This window comes from Dermacentor andersoni, chromosome 8, assembly GCF_023375885.2.
Source record: "Dermacentor andersoni chromosome 8, qqDerAnde1_hic_scaffold, whole genome shotgun sequence".
Lineage (NCBI taxonomy): Eukaryota > Metazoa > Arthropoda > Arachnida > Ixodida > Ixodidae > Dermacentor > Dermacentor andersoni.
This window is the reverse complement of record NC_092821.1, coordinates 140,680,766-140,693,659: the sequence shown is the minus strand read 5'-3', so window position 1 is coordinate 140,693,659 and position 12,894 is coordinate 140,680,766. Positions and strand designations below refer to the sequence as shown.

The following is a 12,894-nucleotide window of genomic DNA, read 5'->3' as shown; positions in this document are numbered from 1 at the left end:
TAGGAAGGCTTGTTGATTTCAAGATAGACAATCCTTCGACATAACATGAATTGACTTCCCTGGTCAAGTAGTGGCCACTGCCTCCGTTATGCATCTTCCAGTAGTCAATAAGAATTTGTCCTGAATGTACGCAGAAATATTTTAGAGTGCCTGTAACTCACAGAAATTCCCGAGACAACCTATGTACTTATCTATGTAAACAATTAATGCGCTGTTTGTAACACCACCTCCAGATTGTCTATAAACAAACTTTTAAAAAAGCAATGAAAGCAATAAATAATACGCCTATAGAATGCCTGAATGCAGTCTAATAAACCAATCCGTCGGTTTGTGTGTGCACTGCCATTTCTCAAGCAGCTGTGCATCCTTCTTCACCTGAGACCTCGACCTACATATGGTAAACAAAGGCATACGAAGCGCGTGCCGCGCCTCAATAAAGCATGCCTTTCCTTCCACGATTGGTCACTAAGCGGCGCCAGTGCTGCTAGCGCTCTCTCTCGCTGCCAGCCGGAGCAGCGCTTAGAGGGGAACGCGAGCACCGCGGCAAGATTTACGTTGTTGATTCGCGCGTCCGTCGGAAACGGCAAATGAATGTAGTGCCTCGACCCGCAGCTCGTGTGAGGCGGGCAGCCTTGAAGCGGCGAGTAGTCGATCATCAGCTCGCGCACGCGTCCACGATGCAGCGACGGGTCGCCGCGTCTAGGCAACCGCAGCGATCATCGGCGACCAATATAGGCTGGCCGCCGCTCGATCAATGCCACTCACATTGGCCCCCAAGCCGGACGGACGCAGGGTCTGTCGCCAGTCGCGCTTTAAACGCTCGCGGAGGGAGACAATGCCCGCACGGCGCGCTTTTGTCGCCGGATTGTTTCGTACCTCCCTGCCCGCACCATCCTCCCAGGACTCGTTCGCCGAGAAACAGCTCGCGTCAGGTGCTCTTTCTCCCCTTTTGTTGCCCGCGAACGTCTGCGCGGACGCCGCCGTCGTCGTCTGCTAGCTCTCGCCGGGTGCGCGTCGTCTGCTTCAGGCGTGCTGCGCATAGTGATACGCCGTCTGTCTCTGAACTGGAGTTCGTCTGCTTCAAGCGCGCTGCGCATGGAGTGAAACGCTGTCTCCTTCAGACCGGAGTTCGTTCGCCACGAATGCACCATGGATTGAGTGAAACGCCGTCTGCCGTGGAGCGGAGCCCGTGTGCTGCAAATGCACAATGCATTGAATGAGCTTGTCTACTTGGATGGAGGTACCGTGAAGAGAGCTCTTGTCGTCTAACCCGCGTGATATCTTCTGGTTCAGCTGGTTCAGCAAAGGAAACGGATGTCACCACCCTTCTCTCGCCGCGAACTCGGCGGGCCTTCTACGTCATTGACGAAAGTTCTGGAACAGCTGGTGCGCGAAGAGCATCCGACGTCTGCAATATGCGGGAGTTCGTCTGCTTCACGTGCTGCGCAGTGAATTAATCACCTCTGCTATAAACGGGAGCTCCTCTGCTCCTACTGGCATGCACTGAGTGCATCAACCTCGTCGGCGCTCCACTGCAGTTCGTCTGCTTCAGGTCCCGTGCAATTAATGTCTGTGACACATAATGGCTCGTTTTTACCTACTTCTGGCGATGATGTAGTAATAACAATGCGTAGTTCGATTTTAGGTGTCAGCTCCTTGGTATCGCTTGTTGCGGCTCCGTTGACAACGGATACGTTGTTTCTTCGGGACGCCTTTCTCAGCCCTCTTCGAGTCCGGAATGACAGTGCGTAGTACTGTCATTATGTCGTAGTACTGCACAGCATTTTCTTCTTTCTTTTCTCCACTCAGAAACTTATAATGACAGCGTATCACCTGTCTATCCCGCTGGTCTGTTTTTGATGAGGCGCACCGGCTGGCTGTACCTGTTTTATGTTCTGTAGTTGCCGTATGGTCTATACCACGATTCTATAAGACTTCACGCATGAAGTCATGAGCCAAAGCGTTTATCACTCTTCGCCTCCTGGCTCAGAAATATTAGAGTGAGTTTGTACGACTGATCTTAAAGCACACTAATACAACTCGGGCTTAACGGCTTGTGGTACAAGGCGCAGTTCTTTTGCTTCAAAGCTCGGCACCCGCTAGTGAAGCAAATTCGTCTGCTTATGGTGCCGCGCATCGGACAACAGCGTGCTTTAGAACATTATTCCTTATAATACTGCATTCTGCAGCAATGCAAAGCGTCCGATTTCAGCGTTAGTTAGCGCGCTTCGTGTGCAGCCTGTTTAACCTGTTCACTGCACTGTTACCCTTTGTGCATCATCGTTCGTGAAACTGAATCCTAGCAGTCTGGCCTTCACTTTCATGCTACTGGCCGTTGAGCATTTGACATTTCTTTGGCATGCATTTGACATTTCGTTGACATTTCTCGTCTTATGAATCAAAGCTTCTGTTACTGACGCGAGTTAGTCTTCTCCGGTACGTGTAGTATCACGTAATTCTTCTGCTTCCTTGCGTCGTCTGTTCTAGATCTGTTGTTGTCGTCTGCTAGGAGTCTATCTGCACTGAGTGCTTCAAGTGATGCATGCAAGTCATGATCGTAGAGAAAGAGTCTCACTGCCTGGAACTGTATACTTTCAGCGGTGAACGTATCAACCACCACCTGCTTTTTTGAAGCCAACAACTGCCGCTTTTCTAAGCGCGTTCCGACAGGTGCGCTGACGCAGCGCGTAAGTACGAGATTCAGTCGCCTTCAAGTGCACACACTACGTTGTTTGCGTCACCTCGTCAGCCGCTGTAGTGTGCCGTGAGCTTCGCCCGTCTGGTGTTTTCTTATAACGGCACTAGGCTACCAGTCCTGCAGACTCCTCAGCTGAAACATTCTCATGATGCCGACCTCCCATCTGGCGTGTAATGACGTGGCGATGTAGCCAGAAACGTGCTGCTATCACATTTGGTTGATTGGGCGATCCTGGACAGTCGGACATACCTATCAATCCTTAGGTACGTTTTGATAGAAGCTGTCACCACCTTCGCTTTCTCGCGCACCTCTCCGGACGTTTATGTAAGAGACGGCAGCCTGACTCGATCACGCCGCTTTTTGGAAGTAACGCCGAAGAACAGCTATCTGTGATCCTCTGATCCTACGTCGTGGAATCTCGCCGTTGCCCCGCACTGTGAGTACAACGAACTATACAAGACTACATCACAAAGCACCACACAAGAGTGCTTGCAGCGGCTCCGTGACCGCAATTACGTTTCCCGTTTTCTTTGTGGACCACTGCACCCTGTATGGCATACGGTCAGCTTGGATGAATTCGCTTCCCAATTCTGCTCATACTTTCGATGCGTTGTGTCAACTCGGGAGTCGGGGGGGCCAAACGGCCAGCAGCCGCCAAAGACGTCGCGTCGAATCAGAAGATGTGGGAAGCGAAAAAGTGGGGACTACACATCGTGTGCCCGATGAGCGACCGGTCAAACAAATCTGCGCGCGCTGGTTCTTAATCGGCCGGTGATCGCTGGGTTTCAGCGTGTGACACAGACTACCCGAGAGAGCCGAAGTATTCAGCGAGCAGACCATTAAGAAGCACAAGTGCGGAAGACAAGGACGTAACAAGCAGGTATGACTTGTGATCTCAAAACAATAAGTTTTCGTGAGCGCGGCTTGAATATTTGTTTTACTTGAAACAGGGAGGCGCGGTCGTCTCCGTAAGGTCAGCTTTTACGAAGGCGATACCGCAAGTATACAATGTTATTACAAGCATACGTGCTTACTTTAACGCTCCCTAAGGTATGTAACGAAAACACACGACTAGCCCGATGCCTGTTGAATCGCAACTGCAATGTTTTATTTAGTCGCAATGCGAATGCAACGATCTCTTTCTACTTGTTCAGGCGAATTCGGCGACGCCTGTATCTGCGTGGGTATTTAGGGCGTGCGAATTTTGGCGATATTTGGCACTTTGCACTTTGTTTTACACAGAAGCTCTTTCTGTCCGCATGCTCATTTCTTTTTTCGCCTGCGAACGTCCGGCTTGAATATTACTGAATAGAGGTACGTGATTGGGCTTGGACAAATTCGCTTTTGCCCGTTTCCCTTTTCTGTCCTCCTTACGCCGTTGTTTCGTCCTTCTACAATTGAATATTACGCCGAAAACCAAAGATGTATTTCAGTTTTTGGTTACTTACTTAGAAGCAAAGTGGCGCCCATAACACCACATCACGGCTCTGAAGAAATCGTTCCTACTAAAAAAAGTTTAACGATTAATGTGGCTCAATGGGCAATTAATGTGGCTTGTCAATGTTGAGACACATGCCTTACGTTTTACGAGGAAAGTCGGAACCGCGCCTGTCTAGGGGATGTCGGTCTCTGTTGCTAATGAGAGCAAAGAAAGAAAAAAAACCTTCACCGAAAAAGCAATACCTCGAGCATCCTGCAGGGAGAGTCTACAAGTGCTCCCCCCCCACCCCCCTACCTCTCTCCATCTCATCTTTATATTCCCTTTTTCCCGTGTCCCACAGTAGGATGGCTAACCAGACAAATTTCTGGTTAACACCCCTGCCTTCCCTTTTTCTTTTCTCCTCCTCCCCTACAAGTACTGTCATTCTTCAACTGAAGTTAATTGACTTCTACCTAAAGGTCACATGCTTTATAAGGAAACCCGTAATGGTACCTATATAGCTTATGAGAACACAAAACACAAACTGTAGGCATAGCCTCGAATTTCTTGCAACTAGTTTCAACAAATACCTCCACTGTACGTCCCTCGTAGCAAAGGAAGGTGTAACATAGGCTTCGAAAGGATATGCACGGCTTGCTGACATATATAAGCATTCGCACTTTATCATACTCTGCTTATACGTTCTATATTCATCAGGCACGTTATTTAGATATCACCTTGATTCAAAATTTAATTCCATCCTGCGTAACTGAGCGAGTCCTTACTTTAATACCTAGAATAATGCAATGCTACATCTCTAGGGAAAGTCAACAGTAATGCGCCAACGTCACGTCCAACAAAGCCTGTACAGCATCAGCTCCATGTGCTTAACGCCTATAACGTGATGAGATGTGCGTAGCCGGAACACTTGAGGAGGCGAACGAAGCAAGCCTCAACCCGAACGAGCCAACATCCTTCTCCCCTTGGTTCGATAAATAAACACCTGCGCCCGAAATATGCCGGTTCCGTTCGCTCGCTTGTGCCAATAAAACGTGCAAGACCGGCCGGGAACGATCCGTGTTCTTCTGTTTTCTTTGAGGAGCAGCAAGCCCCCCTTTCGCTTTCGGTTTGCACCAATCGGTAGCTTACTTTTCAAGTGGTGATCGTTCGGAACCGGGTCCCGAGCTCGGTTAAGCTGACTCGACAGATATAAGCAGTGTATAGTGGTTTAAGGTTCCACACATCTATTCGCCCTGTCGTATAGAAAGATATAACCACTCGAGACCGCAGGACATCTGTCTACGAGTTCCAAGAGTACATATATAAAGTGTGAGCCTTGTTTAAAGTGAAACTGCAGGTGCTAACCGGGCTGATGGCTTGGCGTGCCATTCCATGGTGTTGGGTGAGAAATACGGTATACGCAGGGACAGCAGAGACACGCTTTTTGAGATATGCGAGTTTTAAAGGAGCTTTGTGACTATAGTTAGTGCCTATCCGCGTGTCAGTGTGTTTATGTGTATACGTACAAGTCAGACAATGAAGTTTGCCAGGCACGGTTTTGTTGACATCGTCACTAAAGCAAATGCTACGATAATACATGATGATGTGTGGTGTTTTATGGCGCAAGGGCCAGGTTTGGCCAAAGAGCGCCAAAATGCTACGATAACGACTGGCCGTAGAGGCGCTGTGACGTTGGGCAATGAATTGACCAGCACAGTACTCCAAATAGCGCGTTCGCGGGTGAACTCCGTCACACCCAGGCAACAATGCTAGTCAGGCTACACGTTAACTTGATTCGTCATACTCGTGTAACAGTTGACGCGTACGTTATTGCTCCGGAAAAAGTTCTTATGTTTAGCTTTACGCACGTGGTAAATAATGCCGGCTAGCCAAATTAATGTGGAGCCCCTCACTACGACGTCTGCGTCACCTGTGCGTGGCTTTGGTAAGTTAAACAATCATTGATTCGGTCAGCCGGTCAATCAGCCGGTCAGTCAGCCGGTCGGTCGGTCAATCAGCCGGTCAGTCAGCCGGTCAGTCAACCGGTCGGTCGGTCGGTCGGTCAGTCAGCCGGTCAGTCAACCGGTCGGTCGGTCGGTCGGTCGGTCGGTCGGTCGGTCGGTCGGTCAGTCAGTCAGTCAGTCAGTCGGTCAGTCGGTCAGTCGGTCAGTCGGTCAGTCGGTCAGTCGGTCAGTCGGTCAGTCGGTCAGTCGGTCAGTCGGTCAGTCAGTCGGTCAGTCGGTCAGTCAGTCAGTCAGTCAGTCAGTCAGTCAGTCAGTCAGTCGGTCAGTCAGTCAGTCAGTCAGTCAGTCAGTCAGTCAGTCAGTCAGTCAGTCAGTCAGTCAGTCAGTCAGTCAGTCAGTCAGTCAGTCAGTCAGTCAGTCAGTCAGTCAGTCAGTCAGTCAGTCAGTCAGTCAGTAATTTAAGAAGTCAGTCGGTCAGTCATTAAACAGATCACTCAGTAGCACGGTCAGTCAATCACTCGTTCAACAAACCAGTTAACTGGTGGGACCACTTCCTTTGGCCGCAGGCAACATGCTGTCATGGATGATAAGCCGCAAGCGGGAGCTCGACCTGCAGGAGCAGGCCATGCGCCGCGAGCAGGAGGCCAACGCTCTCGAGTACGAGATGAAGAGGCGGGCACTGCAGCGAGACCTGCAGGACCGGAGGAGGTTGGCCGCTACTCGAGGCACTGTGCTCTGCATCGTGGGCTGCGGACTGGCGCTGGGCGCTCTGGGCGTGGCGCTCACTACCGTCGGCGTGTTGCTCCGCGGAGGACCCTGGAAGGCGCCCTGCATTGTGGCTGGACCGACATGCATCGTCATGGGCTTCCTCGTGCTACTGCTCTCGGTGGAGACCATCATCAAGTGCCGGCGAGCGCAACGCTTCCAGCAGTCAGACTCCAAAGAGACGCTCCTGGAACGCGCCCTTCACAAGGCGACCGGAAAGACCACCAAGGACACGAACGTAGACGACGCCACGACACCCAGCAAGTCCAGGAGGGTCGCGCCCGGTGCCAGCGGTAGCGGTGGTGCCACGGGTGATGCCCCTGGTGCTGCGGTCACGGGCGCGAACTCGCTGCTCCTGGACCCCCAGAGACTCGTCGAACCCTTGCAGGTTGAAGAAAGTGCTGCGGACACCTAGCCCAGGGCACCGTCCGGCTGGTGACGGTTGATTGTGCTTCGTGGCATGCCCACTGGTGTGCCTGTCTGAGGTCCTTTCGGCGCGCATGGCAAGGAGCTGTGGACAGTGGTCGTCATGCATAGCTGAGACGTCCTTGTGCTCCTCGAGTGCCCTCAAGACATCTCGAAGACTATTATGGATCCCAGGTCTACGAGAAATGGTGGTGGTGATTCGTTTGTCGTGACTTGTTGAACGGCGGGACTTAGCGAAACCATTTCGAACAGAACCCAGCAATGCGGGCGCTAGTTCCACTACCCACCGAAGGCGTCCATAGACTTGTGATGACTTTTGAAAGTCGTAACGAGTGCTCTGTGTACGTCACCAAAGAGCAACGTCGACGGTGATCACTGTCAGTGTCTCATGACTCCTTCACTCAGGAATACCGGATACGTCTGTGGAAGCCACAAGTGTGCAGTGACGCCGGCTTCAGATGTGGTGGCACATATCTTTGGCAAAGATTATACTGCTAGTGGCCCTGTGCCTTGTTCATCGGCGTAAGCTTCAACAAGTTTTCTTAAGATGCCTACCGTTTGGATACTTGGGCAACGGTCCCTCTCTGTGAGTGGTAAGCATTGTGAAGTGCGACGAGCGTCCATAGAGTGTAGTGTTGCGGCGAGCATTATGGTGTCCCCACAAGCGATGCTCGTCATGATACTTCATGATACATCTGACGTCCTCCTTCACAGCGTACTTTGATATAGACGTGACGACATCGTACGGACGAACACCGACGCCGTGGATATAGAAATAAGGAGCATCCTACCGCTTTAATGCCATGTGGTCACCGGAAGATGCGAAGTAACCATATTCGCCGCTATTGCATGCATGCCTACAGTACCAACGTGTGCGGAGTAACAGGTAATGCGTCAAGAGAAAAAAAATATTTCTACTTTTTGGATGCATGATCAGTAGCCGGCTTCGTAATACCTGCAGAGTTTATCAGCAAATTCTTGACGACCCTTCATGAACACGACGCAAAAATCACATTGCGTGGAGTAGTTATCCCTCGTCGAGATACTTCGTCAAAAGAAAGTCTCGTGGGACTTCTCGAGACAGTCGAATCAAAAACGAGGTGTGGCTATAGCAGATGCTTGTAACGGCCGCAGACTAGTTGGTAATCAGAAAATACGATAAAGTTTAGTGTGGAAAAAGAATCAGTATAGATCATCATCTAACTGCCGGGAAGCCTTGCGTGGAGTGTTTGTCGAAGACTACATGCAGACATTTTCGCATGGCCGATGTACGTACCTGGGAATCTCGAAGTACACAGAAACGCGTCGTGCTAGTTCTAAGACGCGAAGCCCCGCATCCAGCGAGTTATCGCATGGTACGAACTGCAGCGCTCCTAGTAAGGACAACGGTGCATTCCACGGGGCCGGTAAGTCGTGGTTCTTGACAAAGTCTGGTTCATGGCGAAAACCGTCGAGCGAGTTGAGCCTCACTGAAACTTTCGTCAGCGTGCGCATACTGATGCCGACACAGATCCCCCAGAGTGCCGAATCAAGCATCACATGCGCAAAGGTACGGTTTTTATAATGCCAGCTTTATTTCTCGCCTGATGACTGCAGGGGAGCTGACTGTAGGGGAGGCCTCCGCAGCGTCATTAACGTTCGGAAAGCCCACTAAAGAACACCGACTTGTGGAGCGCACATATTTGTTCACCTATGCGTTCGCCACAATTGTGTCACGCGTCTAAGCCAAACCTCACGCGCTTTTAAGGCGCTGAAAGTAAACAAAAGTAGGTGCCTAGGGTTCCTCGCAACAACGTCTCTGTGCTGGTTGGAGACGCCCGTTGTGAACCAATATGGCGGCGAATGGGGGGAAAAATGAGAGCGTGTAAAAATGACGGAGTACCTAGGGCTCGTATTTAAGGTAGTGCCTCATCTGCGCCCGCGATTGGAGAAAGTCTCTCGCAGTGAGTGCAGGGCTACGACCAAGTTTTCACTTCTTGTGAATCGCGTCACTTACACCATGGGATCAAAACTCTAACCGTGCTGCTGGCGAGCCGTACGAATGTGCTGTACATATCGGCGTTTAAGGCTTAACTGTGCGCGCTTCCGTCATGTCTTTCTCGTCTCTGTTATCATGCTTCCGCTAATCAGTAATTATCTGCGAAGTGTACACCACGCAGCTTGTCCTTTTTCAAACACGTGTCACTGTTGTATGTACCTGTTCTGAAGGAAAATAAGTGTACAGACGTTTTTTGTGTCCATCACGAGCTTAAAACCGAGCGAAAAACAAGATGCCGTATTGACCAACGCAATGGCCTTATACCTGCGTAGCGGCCTTGATTGGACGAAAAGCTTCAATCAAGAATAACGTGGCCTAACCACGAGAGGTTCCGTGCACCGTCATCAAGGTCCAGTCGGGAACCGGTTGCTAGATTCTTAACGAATAATACGTTACGTTTCATATACGGAAATATTATGTTCTCTTGAAATGATGACTCAACCCATGGTTCTCACGCAAAAAATATTAAGGATAAAGGTCTGTGGCCATTGCCTACGTCCATACGGTATTTCAAGGCCCAGCCCAGGCGTGACTAGCCGCGGCAAACAGCAATCAAGGCCAATAAAATTTAAGCCTCACCAAGTAGACAGCGCATTCTGCGCATTTAATACCGCGATCACAATAGACGAGAGCAAATGCCTTAAAAGCTGCGTCTGCGAAGCTTATGACTATAACGACACCTCCGCTTACATGTGTGGCGCATCTCTAAACATATGAACCCTCGACGTCGATGACGATTGTGGACCTTACGGGGTTAACTTTCAATGACCGATGGTGTGGCTTCTGACGCCACAGCCAAGTCCTGGTGATTAAGTTTGTTGGGGATTTGGGGTCACTCGCCCCTAACTTAATTTTTCTTTTCAGAACGCGGTGACCGGAAATTAAAAGTTGTGTGATTTACTACTTGGTGGCGCCTGCGTCACCGCACGCGCGTGGACGACAGTGGAGGATATCAAGACGACTTCAGACGGGCAGCAAGAAGGTTTATGCATCTGAAGCGGCGAAAAATAAGGAGAGAACTGGCCAGTAAGTCTATACAGGCCATAGTACATACAGTGTGACAAAAGAGAGCGCAAAGGTTTCAGCGAGATAGGCTAAGCGCTAGGACTAGCTAGAGAAGATAACGAAACACACAACAGTGTAAAACTATAACGTACATATGAAAAGAGATAAAGAAATAGGCATGCTATGATAACTAGATGAGCAGTCCGATTCTTTATCAGGCCAGGGCAGGCTGCTTAAGAACGCGAAGTTATAACAGGAGGTTTATCCCTAGAAGGTGGCCTGTGCATATTACGCAGAAATAGTGCGGGAACAATTACACATCTCTTGTTGTTAGAATGTCAGAGTCAGCATCCATGAAGCTCCATGGCTTAAAAACAGCAATTGAAAGAGACTTCTGGAGCATGAGAAAGAAGAACCAGAGTGTAGACGAATAGAAATTGGCACATAGTTGCAGCGTAATGTGATAATTGTAGACAACAGGGATGACAATTGCAACACACAGTTACCTTGACAATTACATTGCATAACAACTTGAATAGTATACTGGAGTGCTGTGTCACATGCCACCGCCCCATTTCAAAACATAGATTCACTCATGATCATCATCAACGTAGTTTGCAGTGAACTTAGAACTCTACACATTGTCTACACAATATCCATTCTATGGACAATCAAGCCCGCGTTATGCCCGCATGCGTTCAACGAGCTTGACTTCTGTACACTGAAGAAGTCAAGGAACTGGCCTGAATTAATTTTATATTGGCGCCACTTGCCTCAGCGGAAGTTACCCTATGAATGAACGCGCAGGCCTGGCAATCAGTGTTAGGCAGTTCGCGACCTTCAAGTAACGCTTATTATTCCAGAAAAAGAAAAAGAGAACCAGCTGTTTGCTCGCTTTCACGGGTGACCTTGATTAGTTGTGCTGTTGCTGCTACATCGTGCCTGGGCTTCCGTGACGAGCCTTAAGTTGCGTGTACGGACGCAGTGTTTTCCTTGCGGGGGGGGGGGGGGGGGGGGGGGGGGGCGTGTGGACGCATTCGTGATATATGCATCGTACGCGGGTGTGTGTTCCGTCCTGTGTATCGATCTATCGTGCTTTCGCATTTCCGTCCTCCTCCTTTCTTTCCTTTTTTCTCCTGCTGGTTACTTTCTTGCTCTTTCTTTGTCTCTAAAAGCACTAGACAGATCGTCCAGTATTCTACACATTCTGACTAAAGGAACAGAGAGAGAGATACTGTCAGATACAAAACGTTGTTTTATAATCGAACCTCTGTACCGCAGAAGAGCACCAAAATTTGCATTCATTAAGCAGAGCGCAATGACAATGAGCGCAGACAGACTAAGCCTGCCTTGCCTCCCCTTTGTACGTTTGAGGCTAACGCTGTGCAGTCTTGAGCGAAAGTTCCAAAGCCACTTAACGACCGAAGCGATCGGCCGTCATGACCTTGTTGCGCTGGACACCCGTAGCTCGGGAGAGTCGGGAGCACCTTCTCTCTGACGCTCGGTGCCTTTATACCGCCGGAAAAATATACGAGGCCCACGGATATGCTTTACTACGAAGTATGCGTGATGTCCGCAGACGTCCGGTGCACATAGACAGCCAATACATATTTACTTAAACAACCGTAATCGTGATTAGCCATCTTTGTAGACCGAATTAAATATATTTGCTGAGTGTTTTCGCTACAGACAGTCCATATTCGAAAAAGTAAGTATACTGGAAGGCCGTCCAACTCTGGCGTACTCTAAAAGCTGCTTATATACGATATAAGGCATGGTGCTGTTTTTGTGAAAATTTACTGGCCACTGAGTACTGGAATACTGCCTGGAGTACAGCCTGCCTACTAGTGTGCCTGTTACCCGTTACCTTGACTGATCACCTTATAAATATTTAAACAGTGCACAAATTGTCTGTAGACCTCACGTGAGATGTTTCGCCTCTTTTCGACGAAAGAAGGTCTTGAGAATGCCCACACACAATACTAGTTGAAAAGCCTATTTGCTCTATTGCGACCTTGTAAAATATTAACGATGCTTAGCCTGCCAAGAGACTTATTGTAGGCTACTTTTCTCTGGCTATACAAATTCTACAGAGTGCATATACTCGTAAATTACCGTCATCAACAAGTCAATCCCTTTGGTATAATAGTAGCTCATGAAGTTTCATGTAGGTTGGTTGAAGGAACGGTATGGACATAGCCGAGAGCAGCGTGAAGCTCTAAGTTAACAAGTTGTGTGAGGACATTCTATAGACTTTGTAGTAAAACATACTCTCTAAGACTGTCCAATTATATCTTTCCAGTTGGCCCACAGATCTCCAAACACGTGCTTCCACCATAAAATCTATATACTTATTAGTCGAAAAAAATGCTTGAGATGATAAGTTTACAAGTTCCCTCTCTGTACAGGCTTCATAGTAAAGCACCTGCAGACTTTCTAAAGACTGACAAAATATCATTCGTTTCACTCAAACCGAGCCGCCTCTATGGAACAGCATTAAACAATATATTATACTGATACAATATACTATATATTTATGGAAGCCTGTCGTGTAGGAAATCAAGTAATGAGTGTCACC

The 12,894-nt window shown here is 49.1% G+C and overlaps 1 protein-coding gene across 1 annotated transcript; it reads left to right on the top strand.

The window, feature by feature from the left end:
* The first annotated feature begins 752 nt into the window (after positions 1 to 752).
* Positions 753 to 11,309, top strand: LOC126525833 (uncharacterized). Its single transcript, XM_072289981.1, has 2 exons — positions 753 to 3,578; positions 6,649 to 11,309. The coding sequence occupies exon 2, from the start codon at positions 6,654 to 6,656 to the stop codon at positions 7,260 to 7,262; it is 609 nt and encodes a 202-aa protein (XP_072146082.1). The 5' UTR covers positions 753 to 3,578; positions 6,649 to 6,653; the 3' UTR covers positions 7,263 to 11,309.
* Positions 11,310 to 12,894: the final 1,585 nt, after the last annotated feature.

Bases quoted from the DNA above. Each gene is read 5' to 3' on its own strand.
- LOC126525833 (XM_072289981.1), top strand. From the start codon at position 6,654: ATGCTGTCATGGATGATAAGCCGCAAGCGGGAGCTCGACCTGCAGGAG.